The following is a 23,643-nucleotide window of genomic DNA, read 5'->3' on the forward strand; positions in this document are numbered from 1 at the left end:
ATGAACCACTGAAACTCTGTTTAAAGTGATCTTTGGAGTGGTCTCCACCACAGCTGTTCTGCTCCTGGTTCATTTCAAAGCAACCCCACCCTCATTTCGTCCCCTTTAAGGCACTGCTTTGTTGTTTCTTTCCTTCTGGAAACTAAAGAGTGAATGAAAATTTTCCTATTTGGGATGGCATTAAAAAAAAGAAAAAGAAAAAAAAAGGCAAATAAAGACATTTTAATTGCATGGGATTTCTGAATAAGATTTCAAAATAGGGGGAAAAAGTAGCTACGTGCCTGGTACACAGTGAGCCCTTTCTCTTCCCCTTTGTGGCAGAGGAATCAATGGAATTCATATAAAAGCAGGAGGGGGTGGGAAGAGAGATAGGAGATGCCTTGGTCGGTACCAGTAGGTCACAAGCCTCATGAGGCTGGGGCAGTGCTTGGAAGGCAGTTGCCAGCTCTATCTCTATGTGTACCTTTTTGTTCCTTGCCTTGGATTTGCTGGTCAGTGGCATGCTGCTTTGCCTGGCTCTCTATAGAGCTTGTAGCCTACAGGAATTTGGACAGAGTGGTACAGACATCGCCGACAGAGACTCTGATCACTGACTATCCCTTTAAATGCAGTCTCATGACTTAGTCTTTACTCCACTACCTATTAAAGAAGGAGACAAGGCGTACATAGCTTCAATTCAGACACCCAGAAGGACTCAGAAAGGCAAGACAATTTAACAGAGCTAACTGTGAGTAAATGCAAAGAATTGTGATCTAGGTGATCTCTAGAGCAAAGGGCGCAGAGAAAGATTTGTAGGAAATCCTCAAGTGAAAGAAGTTGCAGTGTTTCCTTAAAGGTATTTGCATACGTTGTTCAAAAGTGAAATTCTGCAAAAAGAAAGAAGCTATTTTGTTGTTTTATCATTTTTCCTTTAAATACAAATCTAAGTGTGTCTTAATATAATGTGAACAAATTCTCTCCTTTGGGAAGTGCTGGAAGTGACTCCTTTCTGCTGGGGATGGAAAGGAGCTGGGGGTGCTGGGCAGTGTGGAGAGCAGAGACAGAGGGGTACCTTCACAGTTCAGGTCACTGTTTTATTAATTGAGGAGCACTGTGTCTCCATGTGCTGCACTGACCAACCATCCTATAAGGGTACAGCATACTAGAAAAGCTTGATTCTTGTTAGCCAACAATAGTCAGTGTGCCCCTACACCTTATCTTTTAATGGCAACCGCTACTGACTAGACGTGGGCAGATGCTTTACCAGTTATCATTAATTGTCTAAGTACCTCTATTATTAATTGCAGGTATGACTATCTGGTGGAGTGCGTTCTCAGCTCACCTTCATGTTGCCCATTGTCTTCCTTGCATTCATCCTTACTTGGTGCTCAACCAAAGGCAACTGCATCTCCTATGATGAGCTGAAGGACCTGAAGATTGAATTTGCAATCAATCTTTATCGCCGTGCCTCTGAAGCAGACAACAGAACCAATTTGGTCATTTCCCCGGCAAGCGTGGCCATTTCTTTGGAGCTGCTGCAGTTTGGAGCTCAAGGAAATACCTTCATGGAGCTGCAGAATGCTCTGGGATACAACGTTCATGGTAATGTACCACATTAAAATAATACTAATTTCCCTATGTTTTGCAGGAAAGCCTTACTAAGGAGATGACAATTGTACATGTCTAATGAATTATTTTTTTCTACCTGACTGCAAAAATGTAATTTGGAAGTGTTTTCTCTGGATTTGATAGGCAGGTTTCAGCTGGACAAGGGACACTCAGTAGAAGGTACACACATTATTATTCCTTCAAGTACTGCTTACTCTTTCACTGAAGTACAACTGCTCCTAGAGAAGATACTTCCGTGAACAGCAAAACTGATCTTGGTTCCCCAGGGCTTTGTGGTTCCCCCTGTGAGCTGGCCTCTACTGTGTCCTCTGTAAGGAGATGCCAAGGAGACAACAGTCATTTTGTCTCCTACCCTAATCTCAAATTGAGAAACTGAATTATCTTTAGGACTTATGCCTTTATCCTAGTGCTATTATAACTGGCTGAAAAGATGAAAATGTTCATCTTCTAGCAAAAAAATTAGAAGAAAATTTAGCAGAATGTGACTGGCAGGAAATGAGTTGTATGGACAGGTGGATGCCACAATTACATCTTTCCATGAAAGCATGAAAAGCTAAAATAAAAAGCTGTCTGGGAAGAGTTATGGAAAAGGCAGATATCTTACAAGCCAGCATGAATCAGCTGAATTTAAGGATGTTGTTTTCATTTTAATTGTGGATTATCCTACCATCTCACACCACACATCCAAAACTGTTTGACATTATGGGCACAGTGTTTATAAGAAGTAGATGGCTGTCTCATCTTCAAAATTTACAGCTTATATACAAGACTTATGTAAAGAGATAACACTATTATTTCTCAGCATAAAATTTACTTTCGGCATATGAAAACTAAAGATAAAACCAACAGTAATTTCACTGCCCTGTGCTGTAACCTACCTTAGTCATCAATGCCATTTTCCATATCACTGCTGTTCAAAACCAATATAGCAGTACAAACTAATTCTGGCTGATACACTTTCTGTAAATTTGGTAGAGTGATTTTAAACAGCATTAGTTCAGACAGGGATTTTACCTCAGCAATTGCCATGCTTTTTGTTGCATAAAGACTCGATTATTAAGGAGAGAATATTAGGTTAGATAGAATATTGCACATTGAAATTCAGGCACAAATCTCCACACAAGATATAACTAAGAGAAGTATAGACGTTATTAATGACCTGGTGGCTCTTTTGCACTGTCCTTCTTTTTGTATGTCGCAAAATATCATTCTATTAGAGACATTCTATCTCTACTTTAGTTTCTCTCTAGTTTATGGCATTAGCCATGTGCATTGAGGCTTTTAGCAATATTAATGTATGAATGTGAGAAAAATGTAGAATGCGATCCATTGTTATTATTCATGATAACATATTTATAGTGGGGGAGAAAGAAATCATGTCTTCCAATGGTTTACATCTAATAAATAAGTACTTAGCCAGATTTCATGTAAGTAAAAGCAAACTGCTCATATATATATACATATATACAGAGGGTGGTGACATACTGGAACAGGTTGCCCAAGGAGGTTGTGGATGCCCCATCCCTGGAGGCATTCAAGGCCAGGATGGATGTGGCTCTGGGCAGCCTGGTCTGGTGGTTGGTGACCTTGCACATAGCAGGGGGGTTGAAACTGGATGATCACTGTGGTCCTTTTCAACCCAGGCCATTCTGTGATTCTATGATTCTGTGATATTCTGTTTTTCCACTAGATATTTGCATTCATGTTTTAGTTGGTCCTTCATTCACGATAATGAAGGATGTGGTTAAAATCTTGGCAGACTAAAAACAATGAAAGCATTGATGGTTCATTCACCATTCACAGAGAATCAGCTCTTACATGCACCCGTAATCTTTTAACATTTGGAAGATTGATTCACCTTTATTCTAGAACTAAGAAAAGTGGTGTTTAAAGGGATGTCTTGAAAAAAAAAAAAAATAGGCAAAATAATACAATTAAAAATGTTTTCTCCTTGCTGTTTTATTTGATCCATGGTAGAGTATTTTAAAGTAATTTTGAACTGCTTTCTGAGTAAGATTCAGGACTTTGGTTAGCTAAGTGCTTTGATATGACTGAAATTCCAGGCTCAGGATACCACACCTCACATTAACATCTGCTTCCAATTTACCATCTTTGATTTCTTTCGTCCTCCAGAGAGCTTGCCAAATGCTCCAGCACTAATGCAAAACACACAAGAAAAGCACTTTACACCTCAAACTGTGTGAGTTTTCTTGACATCTGTTCAAGGAGTTCAATATTTTATCCCTTCAAGAGTAATAGATCTAAGCTTTAATACCAGTCTTCATAGAGGTGATCAGTCTCCCTGCAGGTTATTAGAGGAGCACTTCTAGGCTAGAAAACTCACAGACTAGATTCTTGGGTGGTAGAAATAGGAAGACATGAAGACATTAAACTTTCCCTTTAGCTCAGCAAATATCTGTACTGATGCAGTAGAAGTCTCCTCATGAGGTGAGGGACCTGGCTGGGAGCTGGAGTGTCACAGTGACCTTACCTTTGGCTTGATGCTCAGCCTGGGGCAGGTCAGTAAAAGCAGGATGGATCTAGCCCACCAAAATTCTAACTGGATTACCTGCCCCAAATCACTCATGTCCAAATCTGCCTTATCTCAGTGCTGCCTATGGGAAACTGATGACTTCCTTCAACAGTCTCCCTGGGGTCAAACATAATGTTTCTAACCAGGACCATAACAGTGAGCCCTGCTGTGTCCAGAGTTCCCCAGGTTTTTGGCCAAGGCAGAAGAGCACTGGAGCTGATTGCAGCACTCCGAAGAAGCATGGAGCACAGTACTTATCTCCCTGAAGATGGTGGCCAATAATTTGTACGTAACAGTGAAGACGTGATGACTTTCCACCTAGGGAAATCAGAAAGACCCTGTTGATCCCACAGAGCCAACAGGCAGTGGTGTCTTGCCAAAGGACAGCAGTGCTCTGCTCCTTGAGGCAGGCTTATTTATAGGAAGAACAACCTGAAGGAAGCTTCCTACAGGGAAGTGAAAAAGTCTAAAAGATGTTATTGGGTGGATGTAGGTAAGTCTTCTCCAAGGGCTGTAGGAAAGGGGCTGACCCACGTGCTTGGGAAGTCTGAGGCGATGTGAAAACCAACAACATTGCTCAGACTAGTTGCAAGTGCTGAGCCTCAGGCAGTCACTTTAGCATGAATTGTCTCATCACAAACTAGTAGAGTGAGCAAATTAATGACAAGAAAAACAATTGTTAAATCACTCCTTGGGGAGGTCTGTTAGAAACTTTGTGATTTTAGAAACACACGGTCCTCCTAAGTTTGGAAGACTCACATCCTTGCTGGCCTACAACATAACCTTGTATCCATCACAGCAACCCCCACCATTAGCCCATCGTGAGTTCCCCAGTAACTGGAGACTGGGGCACTGTTCTGCTGTTTTCATTAGTATTTTGGTCAATCCACTAGGGACTACATTACTGAATCTTTGAATATTCGTAGTTTCTACAAGCATTTTTGAAGGCCTGATTAAAATTTAAAAGGATCTTAGCAAATCAGAGAAATGTGTGAAATGAATAGGACATAATTCAGTAAGGATAATTCAAAATTCTGCATTTAGAAGGAGCAATCAGCTGTTCAGGTGAAGAAACTATGAGTTAATGAGCAGTTTTTTATAAAAGGATTGGATGGCTCATAAAAATTAAAATTTAAAGAAAAGTATTGAATGAAAAATATATTTGTAATTCAGGAAGAACAGAAATTATTGTCATTTCTATAAGAAGAGTTACTTGTAACAAACATCAAGAAACGCATCAACTCTATTTAGCATTGTCAGGCCTTACATACAATATAGGATCAGTTTGGGGCAGTGTCCTTCAAAACTGAAGGGTTAAGGATAGCAGACAGAGCTGGAGTAGTCAGGGAGATACTATTCCTAGGTTGGATATTCCTATTCCTTAGGCTGGATATTAGGAAACACTTATTTATGGAAAGAGTTGTTAAGCACTGGAATAGGCTCCTCAGGGAGGTGGTTGAGTCACCATCCCTGGATGTGTTTAAAAGCCATTTAGATGTGGTGCTCAGGGATATGATTTAGCAGAGGGTTTTTAGTTAGGGTAGTATGGTTCGGTTCTGGTTGAACTTGATGATCTTTAAGGTCTTTTCCAACCTGAGTGATTCTATGATTCTATGATTCCTGGGATGGGTGGCACCAATGATGACATGAGAAAGAGATGTATGTCAGTACTGTACCAACAGCAGCTCAACCAGTCACTGCTGCAGGTGCTCAGATGAAAACTCAAAGAATGCCCCAAGTGAATAACATTTCTTATGAACCATAAGATCTATATTCACATACGTAAAAAGTGTGATCATGATATTGCATCAGCCACTTGGCATATCTGCACTAGAGTGACTCCTATAGCAGCACAAAGAAGAATTTTCTATGCCCATTGTGTCATTGTGCTCTACAGGAATACCCCATCATGTCAAGGTTACTTCTGCTGTAACTTTCAGAGAACAGTGGTGCCAGCAACAGAGCTCAGAGCTGAGATCTGATGCTTCAACATAATAATTGCAGTTAATCCTTCTCTCTCCCTTGGCAGATCAAAGCGTGCAGGATATGTTGCACAAGGTGTATGAAGGAGCAGCTGACTCCGGCCAGGGTGCTGTGGTGCAGCTGGCATGCTCCCTCTTCGTGCACACTGGTGTGCAACTCTCACCCCACTTTGCTGCACGTGTCGCGCACTGGGCCAACAGCAGCCTTCAGCAAGCCAACTTCACCGACCCCAACCAAACTGCAGCCCAGATACAGGGGTGGATCACTGGTAACATTGCAGGTAGTGTAGCAACCCATGAGAATGATTGCACATGAATAAAATGTAAAATAAGAATAATGAGAGAACATGCATTTAACCAAGAATAAAGCTTTTTGCCACACTCAAACCAAGAGTCTTAGCATGGAGAAGAGATGGCTCTGGGGAGACCTCATTGTGACCTTCCAGTACTCAAAGGGAGCATATAAATAGGAGGGGGAATGGATGTTTATGAGGGTGGATAGTGATAGGACAAGGGGGAATGGTTTCAAACTGAGACGGGGAGGTTTAGGTTAGATATGTGGGAGGAAGTTTTTCACACAGAGGGTGGTGACGCACTGGAACAGGTTGCCCAAGGAGGTTGTGGATGCCCCATCCCTGGAGGCATTCAAAGCCAGGCTGGATGTGGCTCTGGGCAGCCTGGTCTGGTGCTTGGCAACCCTGCACATAGCAGAGGAGTTGAAACCAGATGATCATTGTGGTCCTTTTCAACCCAGGCCATTCTGTGATTCTATGATTCTGTGATTCTGTGATTCTAAGACTAACAGCCAGGAAATCTCACTCTTGTGCTGTTGCTCGTTTCTAATGGGAGGAAGGAGCCAGAATAAGACTGAATCTCTGACTGTAAGTTTGCAAGCCATAAACTTCTTGGCCTTATTCCTCTAATTTTTAAGATGGGAATCCTTTTCAGTGTTCTCAGTTTTAACGAGGAGCAGCCAAACTCCCCTGTGGCCAAGCTTGCTGCACAGAACGCTTTCATGCTGTGGTGGGGAGCATGGAGGGCTGTAAGCCAGACTCTGAAGTTAAAAAGTCAAAATAGGAAATGAAAAGAGCTCCACACAAGTAAAAAAAGTAGTGAAATTAAATGTGTGTAAATTAAAAAAAAAAAAAAAATTAATTAAAAAAACAAGTCCCTAGAAGCAGTAAACAAAATAAATCCCTGATCTGCCCCATCAACTTAAATTACTTGAGTGCTAATTTGGGCACTAATACATAATGTGATGTTGAAAATATACATTAAAGCTGCTAGTCCAAAAAAATTCTATCCTTCTTAAATGAGCTGTAATAATTGATCCAACTTCACAAAAAGAAACTGTTGCTTTAGAAGTAGACAGTAAAATGGGAGTCCGTGTTGTGGTACTCACGTGAGTGTCATAGAATCATAGAACTATTAAAGTTGGAAAAAAACACAAAAATCATCTTGTCCAACCACCATCCCTTCCTCATCATGCCTGCTAACCATGTCCCTCACTGCCATATTCACTCTTTCCTTGAACACCTCCAGAGATGGTGAGTCCCCCACCTCCCTGGGCAGCCTGTGCCACTGCCTCACCACTCTTTCTGAGAAGAAATTTTTCGTAATATCTAATCTGAACCTCCCTTGGTGCAACTTCAGGCCATTTTCTCTTGTCCTATTGTTATTACCTGGGAGAGGATGCTGACCCCCACCTCGCTACAACCACCTTTCAGAAAGTTGTATATAATAAATTAAAACCGAATCACACTTCAGGACTCTGAGATGTGCAAAGCAGATCGAGGTGAACTACTAATTAAATTAGAGAGGGGAAGAATTAGAACATGAGATACAGATGCTTTTGTTACTTCATCAGGGGATCTGTAATCATGGGATGATTACAGTAGGAATTTCTGGATCTAAAGATGAAAGACAGCAAAATATGCACTGGCATGTTTATGTAAGAAAATCAGTTAGGACGAGGACAGTGGTCTGCCTTCATTCAATTCACACCATGCAGGGAGTATCACCATCTTGGCATGGCATTGGCCTTCAGCATTGATGAATTTGAGCTCCCATATGGACCGCCAGGCAACCCTGAGGAGTTCCACCTACCGAACTGTACTATGCTTCTTGCTGTCTGGGCTGGTAGGCAGGCCTCGTTTGCTTTATTTCCTCACACAGACCCGTTCTGTGGGAGCAGGACAGCCCATGTCTCCCTCTCCATCTCTCTCTCTTGCAGACAGGGAAGTGCACAGTATGCCTTCTGAGGAAGCTGTATCACTGCTCAGCCGGGTCGCCGTGGTGAGCACCATGTACTTCAAGAGCACGTGGCTGAAGAAATTTTCCTTTATGGATACCCAGATCTTGCCTTTTACCACGGCAGAGAGCTCAACCCTGAAAGTGCCCACAATGCATCACACAGCTGAAGTTAACTACGGTAACTGCTCTCATTCCAGATTCATAGAGATAGTATTTTGTTTTCAAAGGTTTGAAGTATATGGGCTGTGACACAACAACTCGTGCAGTAGGCTTAATTTTCAACCATGAGTAAATCTACAACCTATTTTAATTTAAAAAGCACCTTTCCCTTCTGCCATAAATTTGCGAGCTTCACTTGGATAAAAATCTTTCTAATTCCAAGTCTAAATTTTTTTCAAGACCAATTTATATCTTAGAACTGTGCAAGACATGTCTTTCAACTTAAATCATTTATTTCAGCTTTGATATTTACTCCTAAACATATTTATGAGTAAATAATGAAATTGGCTAAAATGAAGATGCCAATCTCATCTAGTCTTTTCATTAAATAGATACTCCAGTTCTCTAGGAGTCCTTTTATGTACTTTTCCAATTCAAGTTAATCTTCCTTGAAAGTAAGGGATAAGAAATTTATATCATAACTGTAATGGGTCATATACACACTTGGTATTTTGCTCTTAGAATTTCTGTCTTTACTAAAATGCACTGTTTAGCGCATTGAGTGGTTACTCAGGCTGTACCCTACCTGTTCCGATCTCCAAACATTCCATTTTTTTTTTCAGCTGATGAGTCACAGGTAAATTAAGGGCAAAGAAATCTTAATAAATGCATGCCTTTTTGTGTTGGCTTCTTGGACACCATGGGATTTCCATCAAGGTAACCTCACTGTCCATTTTTGATGAAAGTCTTCAGTATTGGCAATGCTTTGAACTCTTTTCAACATGGGAACCCCACTTTCATCTCGACTCATTTTAATCTCCTCTTCAAGCAGGTGCATTCTACCATTCATTTCTGGTTCTAGCTACCATCACTTCTACCTGTTAATAGTGCCATAGTGAATCTGTGTCTTATGTTCTACCTTAAAATCACATGGCTTGGTCTGTGCCTTTTTACCAAATCAATTACCCAACCAAAAAGACACTACGACCTGCCTGATGTTGCAGTTTATCTCACTTTGTGTCCCTCTTCGACTTGTCCATTTTTTCTCCAGGGTATATTCTAAACTTTTTCAAATGAGGACCTAAAATTTCACTGAATCACAGAATCACAGAATTGTAGGGGTTGGAAGGGACCTCTAGAGATCATCGAGACCAACCCCCTGCCAAAGCAGGTTCCCTACACCAGGTTGCACAGGTAGGCGTCCAGGCGAGACTTGAATATCTCCAGAGAAGGAGACTCCACAACCTCCCTGGGCAGCCTGTTCCAGTGCTCCGTCACCCTCACCGTGAAGAAGTTCTTACGCACATTCGTGCGAAACTTCCTATGCTGCAGCTTATGTCCGTTTCCCCTCGTCCTGTCTCCACATACCACTGAAAAGAGACTGGCCTCACCGCTATGGCCGCCACACCTCAGATATTTATAAACCTGGATCAGGTCCCCTCTCAGTCTTCTTTTCTCAAGGCTAAACAGACCCAGTTCACTTAGCCTTTCTTCATAGGGGAGATGCTCCAGGCCCTTCACCATCTTTGTGGCCCTCCGCTGGACTCTTTCCAAGAGATCCCTGTCTTTTTTGTACTGGGGAGCCCAGAACTGGACACAGTACTCCAGATGAGGCCTTACCAGGGCAGACTAGAGGGGGAGGATCACCTCCCTCCACCTGCTGGCCACGCTCTTCTTAATGCACCCCAGAATGCCATTGGCCTTTTTGGCCACGAGGGCACACTGCTGGCTCATGGCCAACCTGTCGTCCACCAGGACGCCCAGGTCCCTCTCTGCAGAGCTCCTCTCCAGCAGCTCATCCCCCAGCCTGTATTGGTGCATGCAATTATTCCTCCCTAGGTGTAAGACCCTACACTTGCTTTTGTTGAACCTCATCTGGTTTCTCAGACTACTTTATTTTTCTTTATAAATACACTTCTGCTTTCTAGACTCTCGCCTAGAGATGCAGATATGACACTACAGGTTTCTGGAAAATCTTTGCTAACAAACTTTCAATTTTCACATTCATTCTCTTTGAATTCTAAAGTGGTAACTACCCAAGACCCAGATTTGTCTCTCTGAAGTAGGTCAGATTTCATCTGCATCCTTGGCATTGCAAGTCTTCTTGCTCTTTCCTCATTCCCATTAGGTACCTCGCTGCTCACTGTTATTCAATAATTTATCATCAAGCTAATCCTTTCCCATTATTTCCAGCAAATAATTGGAAATAAATTAAAAAAATAAAATAAAAATAAAAATTCAGTGTTCAGCTGTACCATTCTTTCTTCCTTTTTCTCGTTTCCACAGCTAAAGCAGTTTCCTTTTCTGGTCACATCAAGCAGGCACTTGGCCATTCATTATTTTTACAGCTCTATCTCAGAATCCACCTGTCTGAGGAATCATTCTTTCCCACTTTGCAAGTTTGCCTGTATTGCTGTGGCTTTGCCTGTGGTATTTCATCTTCAAGAAAACCAGCAGTGTATCCAACACACTTCTTCCTCCTGAGAGGATCACCCGTTCCTGAACACACTCACACCTCTGGCTTGGAGAGCTCCCATTCCTCTGGTGCATTCAACTCATTTAGAAGGGAATTAACTTCAATTTTGAATGCAGAATTTTCCTTTTCCAAAACCCAGTGCCTCCTCATCACTGAGCAGTGTAAACTACTACATCAGCTCATGGTCATTCTGCCCTGGGTGATGCTGTATCCCCAGCTAACTGCAGGGTACATGGCTGCTCATGTAGTCTAAAACTACATCACTTTTTGCTCCTTTGTTAGCTACCCAGTTAGACAAAATGGGTTTCTTGGGACTAACACATACCTATCAGCTCAGGAGCAAGCCTTTTCTCTGAACTTTTAGTGGGGTGAGACATAAATGAGAAGTCTAAAACGTCTGAGCCAAATTCTTTGTCATAAGAAATGCTACAGATATTTCTGACTAATTTGTTCAAAAGTCATAAATTCATAGCATCATCTCATCCAAGCACCAACCCATCCCCACCATGCCTGCTAACCACGTCCATCAGTGCTATATCCACTCTTTTCTTGAACACCTCCAGGGACAGTGACTCCACCACCTCCAATATCTCACCACTCTTTCTGAGAATAAATTTCTCCTAATATCCAACCTAAATTTCTCCCGGTGCCCCCACCTCACCACAACCTCTTTTCAAGCAGTTATAGTGATAAGGACTCCCCTGAGCCTCCTTTTCTCCACACTGAACAATCCCAGTTCCCTCAGCTGTTCCCCATAAGACTTGTGTTCCAGACCCTTCACAGCTTTGCTGTCCTTCCCTGGTCATGCTACAGGGCCTGGCCAGGGACTGGTCTACTGCAACAAAACAGAGATCTGAGATAACTTTCCTTCATTATCAAATTATTGCAGCTGTCCACCACCAGCATCCAAAACAAAGATCAAGAAAGTTTAACTGTGAACGATATTGATCTAGCATTTACAACACTTTTTATCCTTTTAATGTGGCCATGCAGAACAAATAAGCCTGGGAACTATCAATGCTGCTAAGAAAGTGCCAAGATTACTATTTGTGTAAGCCTGTTAGACACTGCAGCTATATTACATGTTCTTTTTTTCCAAGCAATTTGTTAACTATATTTAAATACTAATTTAGCTGTGTACCATTCTTATGGGATGCTAAAAATCAGTTCAAGCAAGGAAGGCGAGACATCCCAACTCAATCATAACAAGTCTTTAGTTTTCTTTTTAATTAACAAATAAGGTCTGTATAACCTCTGTAGACATAACAGACTTCAAAATATCATCATGTCCATGAATTAAACCACCCCCATTCTGTGCAGAACAAACACAAATCCTCTCTGCAAACCAGAAGAGAGCTTTTTTCCAGCAAAACAACCCATGTGCTGGGAGATGGTTATACCAATGCAGTTCCCTCTCAGGACTGCATGGTGGGAGGGATGATCTAAGAATCTAACATTTCTAGGTTCAAGCAGGACTACCAGCATGCACTGAATGCTATCTAACCTAGATTTGCAAAACTAGCAAACATTTTACACAAAACATTTAAGACATTCTATATCTCTGTGTTTATGATAAGATATTTAGGTATGATGAACAATAACTAACTATATTCCACTATTTATAAACACTGACTCAAAAAGCATGAGTATCTACCCTATAAGACACAGCTACTGCAGCTGAGTGAGAAGGGAGTAGGTTATTTTGAATGGTCTGCAGCAATGGTAATAATAATTCATTTGCTCGTAACTTGTATTTAACTCTTTCTCTGACAATTAATTCTATGTGTTCCTGAAATGCTATCCATTGGGTTTTCCACCAATTTTATCCATTGGTGATAAAATAAGAAAGGAAAATTGTGATAATCGGATCTTTTCTACTGTGTAACAGTCCATTAGAAATGCTTTGATTATCTGTTAATTGAAATATGGAATTAAAGTCATTGTTACAACATGTCTAAATAATTACAGGGTTGGAAGCCAAACAGCTTTTATCTTTGAGACTGTTTTTTAAAACCTTCATCTGATTTTGATAGGTTTTTCAGTTTTCAAAATGAATACATTGGGTGCCTCTATAAGTATATGCCCAAATACTTTACCATTTAATGTAGCTGTTGACCTCCTGAAATAAGATTAAAACTCATTCCTAATGGTAGTAAAGAAGAAAACACAAGGAAAAGAAGGTTTCAGTTAATTAAATAGTATACTCTCTTTTTTGTTGTTTCTTTCAGCAACTAATTTTTAGTGAAAAATATTAGAGGGATATCATAGGGGAAAAAGAAAGCTTATTCAAAGAACAGGCACTGCAGGAACTGTCACCATGAAGTTATTGTCGTTGCCTTGCTAATAAACATAGGATATTCCAAAAGTAATGCCTCCTAATTATTTCCATGGAAACTACAACATATAAAAAATAGCACAATAACACTATTTGATAGAGCAAATTCTCAGCTACAAAAAAGCATTTTTCAGCAAACCAGCTCTGCTCACATGAGCTGGTGTGGTGACCTATAGGCGACCTGAGCTGAGCCTATGCATCACAGACAACTCCTTGCACTCCACTGGTGTTCTGAACCATTGGCTTCCCCACAATTGTTTTTTTGAGGTGTGACTGTTCTTTTCTTTTTTACTTTAACGATGACATAAGATCTATATTCACATAAATACAGGTCAGTTCCAGACAACAACTCAGGATGCTTTCAGTGTTGTTGAGTTACCCTACCTAGGGGAGAAACTCAGCATGTTCATAGTGCTTCCCAGCCACAAAAGAACACCTTTGTCCCAGATTGAGTCTCATCTTTCTGCCAAAACCATAACTCTCTGGTCCAGCAGCTTAAAGAGAACAAAGATGGATGTTTTTCTACCTAGGTAAGCAATTCTGTTCCTCTGTTCACTACTCCTGTTGCCAGAATTATGTGTAATAGCAATGACACGCACAACCTACAGGACGGAACCAAATTAGGTACTTTGGTTCACAATATTCTCCATGTGAAAGTGTCTTTCACAATACATTTTCCATGTGAAAAACAATTTGTACATTAATACTCATCTCCTCCAAGATAATTTTCAGAAACAATTCAAAGAGCCCTTTTGCTATGACCAAATAGAATGTTAAAGAGAGCACGTTCAGGAATACGCAAAGTTCACATGTCAAGAAGATTGAGAAGCAGTATGATTGCAATAGAGAGAGGTGAGGGATTGTTGCTCTTAACATCTTCATGCGAAGAGCAGTTGCTTCTCTGGAAAGTGTGCTTAATCAAGAAGAAAGCATTGGGCTCACGCTGAAATAGATGAAGTACGAAGGCTTGAAATAAATTGCATGTTCCACCTTTTAGCTTTATGAAACTATGAACCCTGCATTTAGATTACATTTCTCATCTTAATTTCAGGTTTAGTATTCAAAGCCTTTTTGATCTAAAGACAGTTTTTTCCACCTTGGGAATTAGAGACGCATTTAATCCCACCACTGCTAATTTTAAAGGCATTTCAGGTAAGAGGCTTCAATGAATACAAAGTGATCATTTACCCAACATGTATAAATTCTCAGATAATATTGAAGAGATTCAGTAGACTCAGGTGTTCTGCATTGATTGTACTTCTTTCTCTGTGAACTCCAAAACAAAATTCCCATGCAATCAATCTACTTTATTATTGATATTGCTATTGGCGTGGATGGCCTGGGAAGAATATAGGGGCACCATCCAGGTGTGTAGGGATAGGACTAGGAAAGCTAAGGCACAGATGGTATTGAACATCTGGAGGGGCCTGAAAAAAACACAAGCGATTCTTTAGATTTGCCATGAGGCAAATAATTCATTGAGTACTTCAGCCTCTTCTACCCAACATTGGCATGTTTTATCCTTCCAACATTGGGTAGAAGAGGCTGAAGTACTCAATGAATTATTTGCCTCATGGCCAGTCAGGCTTCTCACACCTGAACTTCTACGTGTGTGTGTGTGGAGGGGAAGGGTGGGAGGCAAAATCCCTCCCATTGTAAGAGCAGAGCAAAACTGAGTCTGCCTCATGATGCTGATTGTGTATAAGCCCATGGGGCTGGATGACATGCAACCCAGGGTCCTAAGGGAGCTGACTGATGTGGTTGCCAAGATGCTCTCCATCATGTTTGAAAAGTCCTGGCTGTCAGGTAATGTCTGGAAAAAGGGAAACATCACTCCCATTTTTAAGAAAGGAAGGAAGAAGGACCAGGGAACTAGTGAGGCTCATCTCTACGCTTGGGAAGATCATGGAGTAGATTCTCCTGGAAGAGATATTAAGGCACATGCATTCAATACACCATTGTCCAAATGGTGGGAAAATATTTATATAGACTAAAGAACAGGCAGATGAAGGTAAAAATGAGAGAGAAGAGTATTCACAACAGTGAATAATCTCGCTAATCAAAGAGGCACACAAATTTGTGTGTTCCTACTTACGGTCTGGAAGTCTTCGTCTCTCTCCATCAGCAATAGAGATTTGCTGTCTTCACTAGAGTGAAGTAACTTGATGTTGCCTTCCTCATGTGTTGTCTCACTCTAAAGATGTTTCTATATTCTGTCAAGCGATGTTCTTCTGCAGCCTGAACGTGTAACAGAGGACATTTCCAGGCAGAAAGATACAAGACAAACACAAGGGTTTTGATTTACTCTCCGATTTGCCTGCGCTTGGAGAATGCTGATCCAAAAACCCCACAGCCCTATTATTTCAGCTATGGACTGAGCAAAGATGTCCTTGACATTGACCTGTCTCAGATGTTTGGGCTGTCTGTATTTATCCCTACCAGACACATGCATGAAAAATCCTCTGGCCCAGCTCACCTTCAGCACAGTTTAGGTTCAGCCTAAGACCCCTAGATTCTGCAGGGAAAAAAAAGAATAATTAAAAAAGGTAGAAGCATTATAAATTAATAAAATAAAAATGGTGTTCACAATAAAATGCATGAGAACGTTATTAATATTCACCTGTTGGGTTGGTTTGTTTTGCAGAGCAAGCTGGCCTTTATATTTCAGAAGCTATTCACAATGCAAAGATTGAAGTAACAGAGGATGGCACAAAGGCATCGGGAGCTACAGGTAAATCATACAAATAAGTGTTGCTTTTCATCCCTGCAGCTTGTCACTACAGCAACAACTGCTCATCATAAAACTGCTTCACAAAAGTATGTCAGCATCTAGAAGCACACCCACTCCAAACGCAAACATTCGTATTTAACATTTCTATTTCACCTTTGTAATTGCACATAGGAACTCTTAAACCTCCTCCCATTCCGTGTTTGATGTTAGACAAACATGCAAATGCTCAGGTGAAATCCAACTTTACCAGTCCAGGAAAAATCCAGTTTAACAAAATGAAGCACTTTTTCTGTTGGTTAAATAGAATCATAGAAAATCCTGAGCTGTATAGGACACACAAGGTTCACTGAGTCCAACTCCTGCCTCCACACAGCACCACCCAAAACCAATCTCTTTGTTCAGATCTCAGAAATCAAAGCATTAAAGAGGTTATTATATGTTCATCTATATCTCCTAAACTGTGACAGGGTTTGTTTCTAAAGACAGTCCCATTGGTACCTTGGCAGTTCATGATGTGAAAGTTTTGTCCTCTTCGATGTATTCTAGGCTTGTTTCTAACATCAGAACAGTGATATTTGTGCACAGACTTTTGTTTCTCAGACACTTTCCACGTGAGCAGTCAGGGCCAGTTCAGCAGGGACATTCCAAGTAAAATCTCAGCTCTGGACTACAGAGTTAATAACTCACCTCTGTAAGCTGAATGACATTTTCTTAGAAATCCTCCATCACAACATAAACATACAACAGGGAAACTGAGCTGTGCAATCCCCATTTCCTTTAAAGAAAAACAACATTAAAAAGTCACACGAGCTATATTGAAGTCCCTTTAATCTTCATTTTTGTAAGGACATCAGTATTTTCAGTGTTAATATTTTCGTAGAATCATAGAATCACAGAATGGCCTGGGTTGAAAAGGACCACAATGATCATTTAGTTTCAACCCCCCTGCTATGTGCAGGGTCACCAAGCACCAGACCAGGCTGCCCAGAGCCACATCCAGCCTGGCCTTGAATGCCTCCAGGGATGGGGCATCCACAACCTCCTTGGGCAACCTGTTCCAGTGCGTCACCACCATCTGTATGAAAAACTTCCTCCTAATACCTAACCTGAACCTCCCCTGTTTCGGTTTAAAACCATTCCCCCTTGTCCTATCACTATCCACTCGTGTAAACAGCCATTCCCCCTCCTGTTTATATGCTCCCTTCAAGTACTGGAAGGCCACAATGAGGTCTCTCCAAAGCCCTGTCTTCTCCAGCTAAACATGACCAGTTCCCTCAACTTCTCATAGCAGAGGTGCTCCAGCCCTCTGATCATCTTAGTGGCCCTCCTCTGGACCCGCTCCAAGAGCTCCACGCCCTTCCTGTACTGGGGACCCCAGGCCTGGATGCAGTACTGCAGATGGGGCCTCACAAGAGCCGAGTAGAGGGGGACAATCACCTCCCTCTCCCTGCTGGCCACCCCTTTTTTAACGCAGCCCAGAACACAGTTGACCTTCCAGGCTGCAAGCGCACACTGCTGGCTCATGTTCAGCTTCTTGTCCACCAGGACCCCTGTCCTTCTCCACAGGGCTGCTCTCCAGGAGATCTTCCCCCAGTTTGTATAAATACCTGGAATTGCCCTGAATCAAGTGCAGCACCCTGCACTTGGTCTTATTGAACCTCATTAGGTTTTCAAGGGCCCACTTCTCCAGCCCGTCTTGGTCCGTCTGGACCTAGACATCATTTTTTTTCCAGGAAACTCCTAACTTCTAGACTTCCATTGCATAGCAAAGAGTAAGGGCTATGACCTTATCTAGTGCCTGAGCTAGTCGGTGGCAGCCCTGCCCATGGCAGGGGTTGGAAATGGATGATCTTTGAGATCCCTTCTAACCCAAGCCATTCTGTAGATCTAAGATTAATAACAGTCAGACAGCATCACACCTTTATTCCATTGAAACCAATGCCAGAACGTCCATGAATTCCCATCAGACCAAGCAAAGAAGCTGGTTTACAAAAAGTCTGATTATGTTTATTGCTGGATATTAAAAACCCTGCATCCAGACACGCAGTGGCTTTGAAGTTGAAGTTGTTTTTTGTTTTTTGTTTTAGGAGCACTGAAATAGTGCCACTCAAATTCATGTTATTGAGTCTTACTCAAATTTTCAATTGAATTCTGCTGCTTTAAATGCTCATTACAATTATCCGAGTTTTCAGTTTTGTTAATATAGTCAATACTACATAGCTGCAAGGCAGAGTTGATTTGAACAAGGTATATAATTGCTTCTAAGCCATCATAATTTTAGAGACTATTTAACCGCCCCCATGGAGCACTTTGAAGATACTCAGTCTTTACTGTGAGCTCTGACTAATTTCAGAAAGATGTAAGTATCTGTTTGCTGTTTCCCATTTAGAAGAGGGGATTACACTTGTGCCTTGCTCATCTTTTGACTGGAACAACACGGTAGGAATTGGCTTCAGGGTAACAGCACAGCATGACTTGGGCAGAGCTACCACTGTGGCAACAACAACAATTGTTACCTTTGCAATCCAAACCAGACTGACTCACCTCAGCAATAAGCGCGTGTCCCATCTGCTCACAATCACACAACACGACTTGTTCATTCATCCCCACTGATTTCTCTACAGGACAAAATCACTGGTTTATTCTTAGTGTAGCATCTCAGGCTCTGGGGTTTGGTACTGTGAATTTTGAGGACACAGCACAGAAGATGGAATGAAAATTGATGCATTTTACTAATATCTTCTTAATTGCATTACAGCAATGCTACTACTGAAAAGATCTCGAACACCTATTTTCAAAGCAGACAGACCTTTCACTTTTTTCCTGAGACAAGCCAACACAGGTATGTACACACGCTTTCTGATTCAGCAGCAGAATCATTCACAAGTAGCATCAAAATTGGTAAGAAGCTTGTTGTGCATCTTCAGTCCAGGACATTTCAACAGCCAGGAAGAGTGGGTTTAGATTTTAAAGCACACATAAGGAATAGTTTAATTTCCTTTAAAATATATAATAGAAGAATGAGAGTCAGGTCAGGAAAGGCAAATTAACTTCTATCTCTATATGTAGAAGATTAGTGATAGGACAAGAGGGGATGGTTTTAAACTAAAGGAAGGGAGATTTAAAAGTCAGGGGGAAGTTCTTTACTGAGAGAGTGGTGAGGTGCTGGAACAGGCTGCCCAGAGAGGCTGTGGATGCTCTATCCCCAGAGGTGTTCAAGGCCAGATTGGTTGGGGTCCTGGGCAGCCTGATCTAGTGCTGATTTAGCAGCTGGCAATCCTGCACGTGGCAGGAGGGTTGGAGCTTGATGATCCTTGAGGTCCCTTCCAACCCAAGTTACTCTACGGTTTTATGATTCTATAATTTCTACTATGGTAAGCACCAGAAGTACTTACTGGAGACCTTAAATGCCTCAGCACGGAAAACAGAGCTCCGCAGGGCAATCAAAATCCCAAATGGGCAGCAGAGGTAGCTGAAGTTAAAATAGATATTTTTGTCTGCAAAAGGAACTTACGCCTGCACAGGTGGCATGCAGCAAATAGACTTCTGAGCACAGGCAGCAGGACTCCAGGGCCTGAAATTCTCCATTTTAGCACTACCTCAGCAGTTTGAAGGGGCATAGCTCAGCAGTTCAGCAAACTAACAGCCTTCCACACAGCTACAGTTCCAAATACACATAAGTTTCTCTCCTCTTGTATCCCTGCTTCACATTCCCATGAAACATTCAGGTTCTCAAAAGCCATGGACGTGCACTGGATGTCACTAACAGACTGAGACCATAGCTCTGCAGAAAGCCTAGAACTTGGGCATCACTTTCGCAATCATTTTCAGGATTCAGTAAAACACTGTTTGGGGCCTGCCTAAAAAGACATGAGGAAATTATTTTCCTTAATTGCTTATAGCAGATAATTATGTTCATTGCCTGTAAATAACCACGTAATTAACACTCAGCTTTATAAATTCTGATGAATCAAAGCATATGTATTAAGCAAGGGCAAAAATTAGGAAAAAAAGGCACTGAAGTAAATCTGGCCCACGATTAAGGACTCTTCAGGATTAAGACCGAACAGTAATTTCAGGGAATAAATTTGCTCACTTCACAGTACATGATAAATTGCATGAAAAGGAAATGCAATTGTACAATTGGATCCTTACGTGATTGAAGTGTATGTATCATTGTGCTGCAACTCAAAACTCAGAAGTACACTTAATATTTCCAATGAAAAAAAAAAAAAGAAAGAAACCCAAAAGCATTGTCATTGTATTTGTTCAGACTGTAAAAGAAGTTTTTCCATTGGGAAAATAGCAGAGTTGTATCACTCTGTTCAGAAGGGATTCTTTAAGATGTGTCCTGAGAAACAACCTGGTTGGGTTACTATTTGGAAACACTTTTCTGTTTTCAATACAGTAATGGTCAAATGCTAAGGAAAGCATGGAATTGCAAACTCAGTTTTTTTCATATAATGAAGAATTTCAATTCTGCTACTTCCGTGCTGTACTACACCTTGAAAACTTGGTCCCAATTTTAACACAGTTTTCTTTTACAGGCTCAATACTTTTTATGGGAAGAGTTACAAATCCTTCATGATAAATGCTAGTCAAATACCATCTTCTGTTCTACCTATGGTGAACTTCCCTCAGATGAAATTAAAGGCTACATTATATATGTATTTATTAAAACATTCTTGCTTCTTGCAAAAATGTTCTCTGCTACGTTATTACTTTTATACACACTATAGTAATCACAGAATGGCCTCGGTTGAAAAGGACCCACAATGATCATCTTGTTTCAACCACCTGCTATGTGCAGGGTCACCAAGCACCAGACCAGGCTGCCCAGAGCCACATCCAGCCTGGCCTTGAATGCCTCCAGGGATGGGGCATCCACAACCTCCTTGGGCAACCTGTTCCAGTGTGTCACCACCCTCTGTGTGAAAAACTTCCTCCTAATATCTCACCTGAACCTCCCTTTAGTTTGAAACCATTCCCCCTTTGTCCAATCACTATCAACCCATGTAAACAGTCATTTCCCCCTCCTGTTTATACGCTCCCTTCAAGTACTGGAAGAAAACTTAGACCTGTCTGGAAAAAACTAGCACCACAACTACAGCAAAGACTAAACATGTATCTTAGAGGAAAAACTGAACAGATTTTGCCACTGAACTACTTAAGAACCTGGGCCACAGCTTCTGCTTGACATCATCTTGTTGGCAGTGCTGGGCTAATCAGCTGGACACAGTCAGAATGCAAGTGATCTAAAAGGGAATGTTCCACAAGAAAGAAGCTAGGAGCATCTAGCAAAGACAAAAGGCAGGCCCAATAAAGTGATGCTGTATGTCCAGGATGGCTGGACTGTTCATCCTACCATAGTCACAATCCTGCTTTTGCTTCAGTAGCTTTTAATGAAGAACAGAATATTCAGTGACACAAACCTGCTCATCATTCAGTATTGGGCTAACACTGAAAAATGGAAATTCCCTAAAAGCAAGGTAAAACGAACCATTCCAGTATAAATTGAACTCAATCCCACACAAACATTAAAATAGAGCTTTTATTGATGGAATAACAAAAGTGCTTTTCTTAAATATTTTTCAAAATACATTTATACAACTTACAATAATATATCCAAAATAACTGTATATACAAAACATTACCTTGTTTTATGTATGTGCTTTTTTTTTTTTTCTGAAAATTACAAATCAACTTTTTGGCAAAGTTCAACCTTAAGAGGTGATAGTTTTGAAGGTTAGAATAAGAAAATAGAACCTGAGGGAAAGTGACACTTAAGTCCATGAACAGACAAGGAGTTCTCCATTCAGTTAAATAAAAATGTTTTAGTGATATTTTTCACATTACAAAATAACAGAAAGGAAGAAAAAAAGATGATGGATGCTTTTCTCATCTTCTTATAGAGCAGCTTCTCATTCTTTCATATACAGAACTTGAGATAAGAGTGCATGTCAAAAATGAATGCAAGTAAGAACAGCAGTGCCCTGCTGTGGCTCTGGTGTGCAGTTCCTTAGCTGCTGTTGATATGGTTGACCTGATTGGATCTGCGATGGATTTCTTCCAGAAAACTCTCCAGCTGTTCTATCAGCATTCGTTTTTTAAACCTGTATTTAAAACAAGGCATTAATGAATGCACATAATACATTCAAGTATCATTAGTAGAACTTTTACTGAACTATCGTTTTAGGTACACTGTGTGATGGCACTGCATGTACTGCTGCTTACCAGAACTTCAGGAAATTACTAACTTGCTTCTCCATTTAGGGAGAGAACACAAACCAGGGTTACTACAAATCTGTCCTATTGTGTGGTTAAACATCACTCAGCCTTCGTAATGCCGGAAAAATATTGTTTTCTATTTCCAGAAGTTCTAAAGTAAAGAAAACATATGAAAGAACTACAATCCTAAAGGTAGCAGCAGCTTTTAGGGATTATTTGTATGCCTTCATGGCACAATCACAGAAGAGAATTTGGTTCTGATGACAAAATAGCCATCACACAGTACAGAGCATGTTTCAAGATGATGAGAAAATACAAATAAAAAGTTTGAGAGAAACTGAAGAAAATATAGATGTAAACCATACTTGGAGTCTCTGTACTTTCATTCCCTACAGACTACAGAAATTTGACCATGAGAACATTGTCTCCTTTGCTCAAACCGCTGTCTTGCAGCATGCTGTTCCTTGTTTCCAGCTAACCCTACCCCTTGCAACATTTCTGCATTCAAGAAGTAACTTCTGACCAATGCTTTGGCAGCTCAAAGCAGCAATGGAAGGATCACACACTTTCTCAACTCAGCACTGTTCTGAACTGTACTCTGAGTTCAGTACTATGATCTTATTAAACTCTGGCAAAAGTATGTGTTCCCAAGCAGGCCTCCCAGTCCATGCCTGTTCATCTGCCCTAATTCCCAAAGTGCAGACTTCCCCACAATCCCAGTTGGACTATGGGGAAACAGAACTCCCATTCCCAATCACTATCTCTTGAACATCCATGCCATAGGTACTTTCCCATCCTTTTCATTATGGTTCCCAGTAACTCATAACAGACCCACCCTCCGAGTACTGCTTCACTTCCATTCATCATTGCTTTCCTAACTGATTCTTACTTGTTGCAAAGTATAGACCTGGGAAATATGGAACTAACTCCTCATTTGCCCAAATAAAAAGCCAAATAACTTAAGCTAACAGCAAAGTACTTTGTTATACAGCATATCTCAATAAAAATTTAACATGTTTATATTAAGTGTCAATATTCTGAGAAGAAACAATGATCAAGTCCATTTGAAGCAGCTGTACAAGCTAACAGGAGACACTTCCTAGAAATTAAGCCTGGTGAAAGGTGGGAAATACAGATTACTAATTTACCACATCAGTGTGAATCCTTGTGCCAACAGAGCAGCATACTACATCCAGCCCCACAATGCATGTCCCAGGCTCCTCTTCCAAATGTTAAACACTATAGTGCAGTTTTCTCAGGACAACAGAAATATTTCACCATAGCAACTGATACCATAACTAACATAATTAAGCATCAACTCTTCCTAACTTACTTGTC

General features: G+C 41.0%; 2 protein-coding genes across 4 annotated transcripts in view; one reads left to right on the plus strand and one right to left on the minus strand.

The window, feature by feature from the left end:
• Positions 1–1,293: 1,293 nt before the first annotated feature.
• On the plus strand, positions 1,294–20,851 carry SERPINE3 (serpin family E member 3). Its single transcript, XM_003203312.5, has 8 exons — positions 1,294–1,581; positions 6,171–6,404; positions 8,357–8,554; positions 13,678–13,876; positions 14,398–14,498; positions 15,991–16,077; positions 18,836–18,919; positions 20,625–20,851. The coding sequence occupies exons 1-8, from the start codon at positions 1,326–1,328 to the stop codon at positions 20,663–20,665; spliced, it is 1,200 nt and encodes a 399-aa protein (XP_003203360.2). The 5' UTR covers positions 1,294–1,325; the 3' UTR covers positions 20,666–20,851.
• Positions 20,852–21,610: 759 nt separating this feature from the next.
• INTS6 (integrator complex subunit 6) overlaps positions 21,611–23,643 on the minus strand; it is a 42,452-nt gene continuing 40,419 nt past the window's right edge. For all 3 annotated transcript variants that reach the window (XM_085215922.1, XM_085215921.1, XM_010728782.4), the window contains one exon: positions 21,611–22,190. In XM_085215922.1, the coding sequence (XP_085072048.1) occupies positions 22,097–22,190 (94 nt within the window). In that variant the 3' untranslated portion in view covers positions 21,611–22,096. The remainder of the gene's footprint in view (positions 22,191–23,643) is intronic.

The sequence above is a fragment of the Meleagris gallopavo genome, chromosome 1 (genome assembly GCF_905368555.1).
Source record: "Meleagris gallopavo chromosome 1, MGAL_WU_HG_1.1, whole genome shotgun sequence".
NCBI lineage: Eukaryota > Metazoa > Chordata > Aves > Galliformes > Phasianidae > Meleagris > Meleagris gallopavo.

What these genes read in the sequence shown, in the direction of transcription:
- SERPINE3 (XM_003203312.5), top strand. Translation starts at nt 1,326, where the DNA reads ATGTTGCCCATTGTCTTCCTTGCATTCATCCTTACTTGGTGCTCAACC. An exon ending in ATGGATGTTTTTCTACCTAG is followed by an intron (nt 13,877 to 14,397) that starts GTAAGCAATTCT and finishes TCTTAATTTCAG; the next exon opens with GTTTAGTATTCAAAGCCTTT. An exon ending in AAAGGCATCGGGAGCTACAG is followed by an intron (nt 16,078 to 18,835) that starts GTAAATCATACA and finishes ATTGCATTACAG; the next exon opens with CAATGCTACTACTGAAAAGA.